Raw genomic sequence first — 11,707 nt, forward strand, 5'->3', positions numbered from 1 at the left:
GGAGGGTTGGGGTACAGGTTTGCTGGTCCAATAGAGCCTGGTGGAGCTATTGAGACTATGGCCCCTAGCTGCCCTTCTGGTTGGGAATTGAACCCACACCTGTGGTTTCCAGCCAAACAAAAGACAGGCATATGAGTTGAACATTTACCTGAGGTAGATACACTCCTTGTAGAGAACAATCATGGGACAAGAAGGGCTGCTTATGCATAGGGAGACAGCTCAGGGGGCAGCAGTGCATGGAGGGATGGAAACAGGGAAGAGGTAACTTTGGGGAGGAAGTGGGAGGGGAGCTGTTGCATTGGGGTAAATTGTGGTCAATGTCATGAGACAAAGTGTATGTGCACTGCTATATGGAAAGTGAATTTGCTCTGTAAATCTTCACCCAAATCACACACACACACACACACACACACACAAAGATAGAATTGACTGTTCTAAACTTGGGGAGAAAATTATAAATAACAGGGTAACCTCAAAGAAAAATGATAAACTTTCATGTCACAATAAAAAAGAGGACAGACATAATTATTTAGCAAATACTAAAACAACATTAATAAAGAAAGTGATAATACGATTCATGAACAAATTGATCTCTGCACAGAAAATTATATGGAACAAAGAAAACTAGGAATACCGTGAAAAAACACATAACAAAATGACAGCAACAAATTCATACTTGTTGAGAATTACACTGAATGTCAATGGATTAAATGTACCACTCAAGAGACGGAGAATTGCAGACTATATAAGAAAGCATAACCCATCAATATGCTGTCTACAAGAGACACACCTTAGAGACAAAGATAAAAATAGACTAGAAATCAAAGGTTGGAAAAAGATATATCGAACAAATGGCAACCAAAACAGAGCAGGAATGGCAATACTAATTTCTGATCAAATTGACTTTAAGACAAAAACTACCATTCGAGACAAGGAAGCACATTTTATAATGATTAAAGGATTAATCAAACAAGAAGATATACCATAATAAATATCTACAGACCTAATGAAAGAGCCCCAAAATACATAAATCAGACTTTAACAGAATTGAAAAGACAAAGAGATGACTCCACAGTCATGTTATGTTGTTGTTATGTGCTGTCGAGTTGGACCCGACTCATAGCGACCCCTCCTTGGGTTGCCAAGGCAGTATCACTACGGAAGTAGATTGCCCCATCTTCCTTCCGAGGAGTTGCTGGTGGGTTTGAACCACCAGCCCTCTGGTTAGCGGTCCAGTGCCTAGGCACTATGCTACCAGAGCTCCCCCACAGTCATAGTAGTAGATTTTAATTCACCATTTTCAATGAAAGATAGAACAACTGGAAAGAAACAAAGATGCAGAAGAGCTAAACAGTACAGTCCACCAGCTTGACCTTGTAGACATCTACAGAGTACTTCACCCAACAACAGCACAATACATTCTTTTCCAATGCACATGGAACATTCTCCATGATAAACCATATGTTAGAATATAAAGCAAGCCTCAATAAATTTAAAAACATTGAAATACTGCAAAGCATCTTCTTAGATCACAAAGCTATAAAATTAGAAATCAACAACAGGAAGATAACGGAAAAAGAGCAAACACATGGAAACTGAACAGCACCCTCCTTAAAAATGACTGGGTAATAATAGAAGAAATAAAAAATGAAATAAAAAATTCCTTGAATCAAATGAGAATGAAAACACAACATACCAAAATCTTTGGGACACAGCAAGAATTAATTAGTTGAAAAGGAAGTGGAGTGGGGAAAGTGGCTGGAGGAAAGTCTTCCAGACAAGGAAACACCATATGCAAAGGCCAGGTGGCAGGAAGGAGTACAGTGCCTCTGAGCAATCAAGAGAAGGCCAGTATAACTGGAAGGGAGGGAGAAAGAACATAAGATGAGAACAGGGAATTTGACAAAGGGCTAGACTAAGCAAGATCTCATAGATTGCTTTAGGAATTAGGCAATGACTTGATCACTTTCTGTGTGGAGAATGGATTGGAGGGAGGCCAGAGAAGATGTAGAAGACCAGTTAGAAGGCAATAGTTCAAATGAGAAATGACAGGATTTGGACCAGGGTGACGTTTCCAAAATGCTACAACTAGTCAGTATCAGAGATACATGGAACCTGGACCACTTTTCCCTCTCTGGTGTTTTTTTCTATTAGTCTGGAAGGGAGTCAGAACCTGATCAGGGTGAGGAGAGAAATCCTGCAGGGAAGTGGCCTGGCAGGGGGAGTCAGAGCCCAAATTTGTGAGATGGACATTCATGCAAAAGAAGTGGCCCAGTATGGGGGGGGGGGGGTCAGAGTCCAAAAGAGAGAAGAGGGCATCTGCAAAGGAAAGGAATGGAAGATCGGTTCATATGAGGAAAATGATCAAACATATGAATATATTAATGAAAACAGAAGCTAGCATTCTCACTGCCAGAGAAGGGAGCTAAAAGTAGTGGAATGGGAGAAGACTTAATTAAACCTTGTGATATTAGACTGGATTTGCATGTACTGATATGGACTCATGGCTTTCTTTTTTTTAATCTTTCTGTTGTGATTTGGGTGAAATTTTACAGAGCAGATTAGTTTTGCATTCAACAGTTCATGTACATTTTATTCTGTGACACTGATTACAATCCCCACAATGTAACAGCTTTCTTCCTACTTCCTCCCTGTGGTTAACTTTTTCCTGTGGCCTTCTTTCCTATGTGTTCCTACCTCCCTAGCTTTCTCCCTGTGCAAATGTTGCCCTTCTGATCCTCCATTAGAAGCATGGTTGATGATTCTAATGAGTGCACATCCCTGGAGTAATTGGTCAGCTCGTAGGCTTGTCTATTGTTTGGATGAGTTGTTAAACAATGGGCCTGAGTTCAGTTTCAGGCCCAAAGGGTGTCTAGGAGCCATAGCCTTGGGGGGTTCACCAGTCTCTATCCTACCAATAATTCTGATCTTCTTGTGACTTGGAATTTTATTGCACATTTTTCTCCCAGTTTATCCAGGATCTCCAATTTTGATCCCTTTCTGAGTGGTTGGGCAGTGATAGTCAGGCACCATCTAGTTCTTCAGGTCTCAGGGTGATGGAGGCTGAGGTCCTAAGGTCCATTAGTCCTTTGGACTAATTGTTTCCATGTGTCTTTGATTTTCTTGACTTTCTTTGCTCCAGAAGAAGAAAGATCAATAGTTGCATCTTAGATGGCTGCTGGCAAACTTTTAAGACCTCAGTTTCTACTCACCAAAGTAGGATGTAGAACGATGTTTTTGTGCACTTTGTGCCAACTGAGCTTGATGTCTCCCCATGATCATGCATGGTTTTCTAGGTAGATTCATCGATAGATACAGAAATATAGATATAATGCCTGTGTATATGTGTGTATACCTATACCGGTAAGTATATTTACCTATACCCATAAGCATAGTCCCTAGCTCTGTCTACTGAAGCCTGAGAACAACAATACTCCAATGGTAATGAACACATCTAGCACATAGCTCTTGGCTTCTAAATTCCACTTTCCACTAAAAGAATTAAGGTTCCTCAGAGAAATGTTCCAAAAGCAGAAAAGTGTTCAAAGAATGATTTGGCTTATCAAAGAGACACAGAAGCCAACTTGAATGGGCTCCCAATGGCCAAATCAGCGATAGTTTGAAGATCAAATTAATGACAGTAAACCAAAATAAAAAAAACTAAACTCACTGACCTCGAGTCAAATTTGACTCATAGCAACCCCTCCTTGGTTTTCCGAGGTGGTATCTCTATGGAAGTAGATTGCCCAATCTTCCTTCCAAGGAGTGGCTAGTGGGTTTGAACTGCCAGCCTTCTGGTTAGCAGTCTAGTGCCTTAGGCACTATGCTACCAGAGCTCCTTCACTGGTGATTGGAATGCAAAATTTGGAAGCAAAGAAGAATCACCAGTAATTGGAAAATATGCCCTTGGTGAAAGAAATGATGCTGGAGATCGCAAGATAGAATTTTGCAAGACCAACGACTTATTCATTGCAAATACTTTTTTCAACAACACAAACGGTGGCTATACACATGGACCTCACCAGAGAGAGCACATAGGAATCAGATTGACTACATCTGTGACAAGAGATGATGGAGAAACTCAATCTCTTCAGCCAAAACAAGGCCAGGACCTTACTGCAGAACAGACCATCAACTTCTCATATGCAAGTTCAACTTGAGGCTGAAGACAATTAAAAGAAGTTCACAAGCCCAAAATATGACCTTAATTCTATCCCTCTTGAATTTAGAGACCATCTAAAGAATAGATTTGATGCATTGAACATCAATGACCAAAACCCAGAGGAATTGTGGGATGACATCAAGAACATCATCCACGAAGAAAGCAAGAGGTCATTAAAAAGACAGGAAGGGAAGAAAAGACCAAAATGTATGTCAGAGGAGACTTTGAAACTTGCCTTTAAATGGAGAGTAGCTAAAGTGGATGGAAGAATCGACAAGAAAAAAGAGCTGAACAGAAGATTTCAAAGAACACCTTGAGAAGACAGAGTCAATTATTATAATGAAATGTTGCAAAGACCTGGAGTTAGAAAACCAAAAGGGAAGAACATGCTAGATATTTCTCAAACTGAAAGAAGTGAGGAAAAAAATTTAAGCCTTGAATTGCAATATTAAAAGATTCCATGGACAATATGTTGAATGATGCAAGAAACATCAAAAGAAGGTGGATGGAATGCACACTCACTATACCAAAAAGAACTGGTAGATGATCATCCATTTCAGGAGGTGGTGTATGATCAAGAACCAATGGTATTGAAGGAAGAAGTTGAAGCTGCACTGAAGAAAGTGGCAAAAAACAAGGAATTGACAGAATACCCATTGAGATGTTTCAACAAACAGATGCTGCGCTGGAGGCATTCACTGGGCTATGCCAAGAGATTTGGAAGACAGCTACCTGGCCAACTGACTGGAAGAGATCCATATTTGTACCCATTACAAAGAGAGGTGATCCCAGATAATGTGGAAATTATTGAACAATATCATTAGTATCACATGCAAGTAAAATTTTACTGAAGATAATTCAAAAATGGTTGCAACAGTATATTGACAAAGAACTTCCAGAAATGCAAGCTGGTTTCAGAAGAGGACCTAGTGCCACTCTGACAAGAATATACCACAAATGGGATGGCTTTAACAAACAGGAGTTTATTCTTATAATTTTTGGAGGCTAGAAAGTTCCAAGTGCCAGGTTCTAGGGCCTGTGTGAAAGCCTCTTAACCTTGGTATTCAGCTCTGCCTCTTGCTCCCGGCTCACTGAAGCTAGAGGCATCTCTTCACTCAAGCAGCTCCTGGCTGCTGAGGCTAACAAGCCCAAGGTCGACAAATAAAATGGCATAGTCCCGATGTTACGTGGCAGGCCATTTATTCAAGTCCACTGAAAGTCCCAAGGTTGGCAGAGCATGGCAGGCTGTTAAACAATGACATGGCTATATGCAGGGTTCAAGCATGCCATAAGCTAGAGACCATTCCTCAAAGTTGCTTCTTGTATATGGGAAGCACACCACATTCCTAAAGCAGCTACTCATCTGCTTGTGGTAGATCCCATCATGGAGTTGAATGCCACTCTTATTATGGGGAGTAACTACCACCAGCTGCCCAGCCACTCAACCAGGCCCAGCCAAGCTGACACATAACCTTAACAACAACAAGATTGTCAGATGGATCTTGGCTCAAAGCAAAGAAAGATGTTTACTTGTATTTTAATGATTATGCAAAGGAATTTGATTGTATGGATCATAACAAATTGTGGATAAAACTGAGAAGAATGGGAATTCCAGAACACTTAATCGTACTCATGAGGAACCTGTACATAGACCAGAAGGCTGTCATTCGAACAGAACAAGGGGACACTGCATGGTTTAAAATCAGGAATGGAGTGCATCAGGTTGTATTCATTCACCATACCTACTCAATAGGAGTGCGTCAAGTTGTATTCATTCACCATACTTATTCAATAGGTATGATGAGCAAACAATCAAAGAAGCTGGACTATATGAAGAAGAATGTGGCATCAGGATTGGAGGAAGTCTCATTAACAACCTGAGATATGCAGATGACACAATTTTGCTAGCTGAAAGTGAGGATGACTTGGATCACTTACTAATGAAGATAAAAGATTATAGTCTACAGTATGGATTACACCTCAACATAAAGAAAACAAAAATCCTCACAATGGGACCAATAAGCAGCATCACGACAGATGGAGAAAAGATTGTAGTTATCAAAGAATTCATATTACTTGGTTCAACAATCAATGTCAATGGAAGCAGTAGTCAAGGCATCAAAAGGCATATTGCATTGGGCAAATCTGTTGTAAAAGACCTTTTTCAAGTGCTGAAGAACTCAGATGTCTCCTTGAAGACTATGATGCATCTAACCCAAGGCATGGTATTTTCAATCACCTCGTATGCATGTGAGAGCTGGACAATGAATAAGAAAGACTGAAGAAGAGTTGATGCTTTTGAGTTGCAGTGTTGGTGAAGAATGCTGAAAGTACTGTGGACTGCTAAAAGAACTAACAAATCTGTGCTGGAAGAAGTGCAGCCAGAATGCTCCTTCTAATAGAGAATAACTAGACTTTGACTCACCTACTTTGGTCATGTTGTCAGAATAGACCATTTTCTGGAGAAGGATGTCATGTTTGGTACAGTGAAGGGTTGAAGAAAGAGGGGAAGGCCCTCAACAAGATGGTTTGACATGGTGGCTGCAGTGATGGACTCAGGTATAGTAGGGATCATGAGGCTGGCACAGGACTGGGCAGTGTTTCGTTCTGTTGTACATAAAGGTTGCTATGAGTCAGAAATGACTCAGTGGCACATAATAACAAACAAAAAATGCTGATGGTATCTGGATTGGGATTGCTTTGGGTAGTATTGACATTTTCACAACATTCAGTCTTCCTATCCATGAACAAGGCAGGTTCTTCCATTTATGTACATCCCTTGTAGTAGTGTTTTATAGTTTTCTTTGTATAGGTCTTTTGTGTCTCTAGTAAGATTTATTCCTAGATATTTTATTTTTTTGGTATTGTTTTCCTTATTTCCTTTTCAGAATCCAAAACAAGAGTCTATTATGATGTAATATATAAATGAATGCATTGAAAGCTTGATGGAGAATGGAGTATTTACAGTTTCAATTAACTCCCCATAAGATACTTATTAATTACAAAGTAACTTATTAATTATAAAGTAATATCTATTAATTACAAAGTAATAATAAAAAATGTAATGTGCCAGAGGAGAAGTCTGGCAGATACCCTCTTAATAATCAAAATGATCATCATCAGTAATGGAACAAATTGTAAACATGTGCCAACTGATAGGATGGGATGAGAACAATGTAGCATCAATTCTATGATATTCCCATCAAAGCTGCATAACTTGAATCCAGTCATGAGTAGACATTAGACAAACCAAATTGAGAGACATTCTAAAAAATTCTGTAAACCTTCAAAATATCAAGATCATGAAATCAATGAAATATTGAGGAACTATTCCAGAATGGAGAATCGTATCACTGTCAAGGCTAGACTCAGGCCCCTGGGAGACCCAATATATCATTTCTGAAGGGCTCCTGGGGTCTCATGTCAGTTTCACTTACCAAGACTAGCCTCAGACAACAGCAAGTAAGCAGGTACAAGCTCTACTGAACTCAGGCCATGCATGTTCATACGGAAGCGAAGAGAATGCAAAGCTGCTGGAACAGCTTCTTCATGTTTTCCTTCAAAGAGGTATTTCTGGGCTACAGTGTAGCAGAATTCAATCAAATGTTTCTGTGGAAGAAAATAAAATAAGTGTATAAGACAGTCTAAATATAAGTCAAAGGAGGATATAGATATACCTGGAGATAAAATCAACACCTAATTAACTGGTTGCAGACACATAGTGAGTCAGCCTGCATTCCACTGGACATGTGACCCCAGAGAGGTGATATAACAAGGGCAAAATCTGGACTCTCAGTTCCTCAAGGCCCAGGAAAATGTGTATTTTCATTTTCAGTGCTTGGAATATGATTGTTCAATATTAAGTTGTTAAATGAATGAAAACAAACAAACAAGTAAGACCCAAACCTACTGCTGTCAAGTTGATTCTGACTCACAGAGACCCTAAAGGGCAGAATAGAACTGCCTTATAGGGTTTCCAAGGCTATAAATCTTTACAGAAGCAGACTGCCACATCTTTCCCACATGAAGTGGCTGGTAGGTTTGCATTATCAACCTTTCAGTTAGCAGCCAAGTGCTTAACCACTGTGCCACCAGGGCTTCATTAAATTAATAAATAAATATTATTCTTATATTCCCAATAAAACTTGAGTTTAGCAGAACTGCCATGTCTCCTGACTATCTACAATTTTCTGCCTTTCTATTTGAACTAATTTTGGGAGAAACCTCTTATTTTTCCTATCGGAATTATCCTGTTTAGCTAATACCAGAAGTAACTTTGTGCTGTTTTACCACCCATCAACACTAAGATTGTTAAGAATGGTGTTTAGAGATATATGGTTTATAAAGGGCTTTTTGTTTATTTATTTATTTATTTTAGAGTGATTGAGATGCTGTCAATGCCATAGAAATAGGAGCTATTTTTCCTGCTCCCCTTTACTCCTTCATTCACACATCACATATTGATCTCCCAGACTCTGGTCATGTTGTTAGAAGGGACCAGTCTCTGGGGAAGGCTATCATGCTGGGTAAAGTGGAGGGTCAGCGAAAAAAGGGAAGACCCTTGACAAGATTGACACAGTGGCTGCAACGATGGGCTTAAGCATGGCCGTGATTGATGGTGAGGACAGCGCAGGACTGGGCAGTGTTTAGTTCTGTTGCACATAGGGTCACTATGAGTCAGGACCAACTTGACAGCACCTAATAACAATAGTTAAGTGGTCAGGTTCTCATATCACAGTACTTAGCATATGCCAGTATTTGGTAAATATATGGAGAACATATTACGAATGGAACTGAGGATGAAAAAACATAAAACAAAATCTCTACTATCAAGGAACTTACAATTTATTTATTTGAACACAGAGCAACCCTTGTTCTGGGCTGTTTCACTGTGCCCAAGGGTTAACCCTGTAATAGCTAACCCTGGACAGCATACCTGCCGCTGCTGCAGCTGTTGCAGACCATGCTGCCGTTCTTCCTCTGAGTTGTAGAAGGGCATGGAAGTGCGCAGCGGGATCAGGAGCTGGCATATCTTCTCATGGATGCTGCCCCAGTCAGCTCTTTGATGCACCACACCACTGACAATAAAGACATGGACTTCGTTATCTTTACCTGTGGCCTAAGCCAAGACCTAAAATCCTCTAGACTTAGCTCTAGACACCAAAAAAGTAAGCCCAAATGCAAACCAGGCAGGAAGCCAAAGTCATTTCTAAGACACAAATCTCATTTCTTTCATGTGGTTATTTGAAGATGTAGAAAATGTGTTGGAGTTGGGAAGAGATCGGGGAGGGTATTGTTCCTGAAAGCTGATGATCAAATTCCAAAGGCACACAGCGATGCCATGGCTATTCTGCTTAGTTAATAACAAAAAAAAGACAGCTTTAACTCTGCATTGTTCTGAGGCCATTTTCAAAATGTCTGAAGACTGAAGTTGATGGATCTGAGGATCTTTCTTGTGGGGAAGCAAGACACATTACAAACATGTTTTTCTGTAACTGAGACCACCATATTGCCCAGCTTGGCTTGAAAGCATCATTCACATTTTAGTCTCTGCTCCAGGGCTGCCACTCACACAGAATTTACACTGTGAACCACCCAACTGGAACCAACCCCATCCCCATCTCCAGTGGTGCAGCAAGTGGCCTTGGGTGTAACTATTTCACTCTCTGAAAACAAAATAAAATCTGTTATTACCATTTTAAAGGAAATGCAGATGTGAAGAGTAGCTACTCTCACGCTGTACTCCAACACGTTTTTAATCCCTCAAGAGGGAAGCACTGTGATTGTTTGGTATATAATTTTCCGTTTTACATGCATATTTAGTATTTTTAAATACTCAGTTGGACAGCACATGTGTAGAACATTTCAATCATTGTAGAAGGGTTTGTTAATCTTTTCACTCTTTTTGAGAATTAATTCACATACCACAAAATTCATCATGCAGAGTTACACCTATGTTTCCTTCTAAGAGTTTCATAGTTTTAGTTTTTTATTTAGGTGTTTTATCCATTCCGAGTTATTTTTGTATATGATGTGAAGTAGGGGTCCAACTTCTTGTGTGATCCAGTTGTTTCAGCACCATTTGTTGAAGAAACTATTCTTTCCTCCATTGAATGCTCTTAGCACCTTTGTTGAAAATCCATTGACCATACATGTATGGACTTAATTTTGGACTCTCAATCTTATTCCATCACTTTATATGTTTATCCTAATATCAGTACCACACTTTCTTGATTACTTTAAGTTTCTTTTTGAAATTGGGAATTGTGAGTCCTTTGTTCTTCTTTTTTACAATTGTTTTGGCTATTCTGTCATTGTTGTGTGCCATCGATTTCAACTCAGAGTGAGCCTATAGGCAAAGTAAAACTATCCAATAGGGTGTTCCTAAGTTGTTATCTCCATGGGGACAGATTGACAGGTCTTTGCTCCCAAGGAGTCACTAGTGGGTTCAATTAGCAGCCAAAGACTAAGGATCAGCTTCCCGATCTCTGAGAAAAAAAGGCAGATAGAATTCTGAAGGGATTGCACTGAATCTGTACATCAATTCAAAGGGAAGAGGGAGTAGTGCAATCTTAGCAACATTAAGTTTTCTAATTCATGAATATATCTCTTCACTTAGATCTTCTTTTATTTCTTTCAACAATGTTTTAGTTCTACTGTAAAAGTCTTGCACTTCTTTGGTTAAGTTTGTTCCTAAGTATTTTATTTTAATGCTATCATAAATGGAATTTCACTTTGAGATTGTTTATTGCTAGTGTGTAGACATACAACTGAGTTTTTTGTATTTATATTGATATTTTATCCTGCAGCTTTGTTGTACTCATGTATTAGCTCTAATATTTTTGAGGATTTTTTTTACAGTTTTATATATAGAAATCATTTAATTGCAAATAGAGATAGCTTTATTTCCAATTTGAATGCATTTCATAGTCTTGTCTAATTGCTCCAGCTAAAACTGCAAATAGAGATAGCTTTATTTCCAATTTGAATGCATTTCATATTCTTGTCTAATTGCCTCAGCTAAAACTTCCAGTACAATGAAGTGGCAACAATGGACATTCTTGTCTCATTCCTGATCTTAAGGGGAAAGCTTTCAGTCTCTACCATTAAGTATGTTGACTGTAGGTTTTCATGGTGGTGGTGGTGTGCGCCCCCCAGTCAATTCTCGCTCACAGCGATCCTATATGACAGAGTAGTACTGCCCAATAGGGTTTCCTAGCTTGTAATCTTCACTACAGCAGATTGCCTGGTCTTTTCTCCCATGGAGCCACTGGTGGGTTTGAACAGCTAACCTTTCAGTTAGCAACTGAGTGCATAACCATTGCATCACCAGGCCCCTTTTGGTTTTTTCATAGATGTTCTTTATCAACTTGAGGAAGGTCTCTTCTGTTCCTAGTGTTTTTTAACCATATTCTCAAATGCTTTTTCTGCATCTTTTAAGATGATCATGTGGTTTTTTTGATCCTTTATTTTATTTTCAACTCTTTTAACGTCTGATTTATGTATTTTGGGGCTCTTTCATTGGGTCCATAAATATTTATTATG

The 11,707-nt window shown here is 39.3% G+C and overlaps 1 protein-coding gene across 1 annotated transcript in view; it reads right to left on the reverse strand.

Moving 5' to 3' along the window:
- ZMYND12 (zinc finger MYND-type containing 12) overlaps positions 1 to 11,707 on the reverse strand; it is a 59,849-nt gene that overhangs the window by 37,065 nt on the left and 11,077 nt on the right. Inside the window, exons 2-3 of the mRNA XM_007955571.2 lie at positions 9,099 to 9,240; positions 7,600 to 7,771 (exon numbers count right to left, since the gene is read on the reverse strand). Of these exons, the coding sequence (XP_007953762.1) occupies positions 7,600 to 7,771; positions 9,099 to 9,240 (314 nt within the window). The remainder of the gene's footprint in view (positions 1 to 7,599; positions 7,772 to 9,098; positions 9,241 to 11,707) is intronic.

Source organism: Orycteropus afer, unplaced genomic scaffold, assembly GCF_000298275.1.
Source record: "Orycteropus afer afer isolate SDZICR_OR568_19922 unplaced genomic scaffold, OryAfe1.0 scaffold00510, whole genome shotgun sequence".
Lineage (NCBI taxonomy): Eukaryota > Metazoa > Chordata > Mammalia > Tubulidentata > Orycteropodidae > Orycteropus > Orycteropus afer.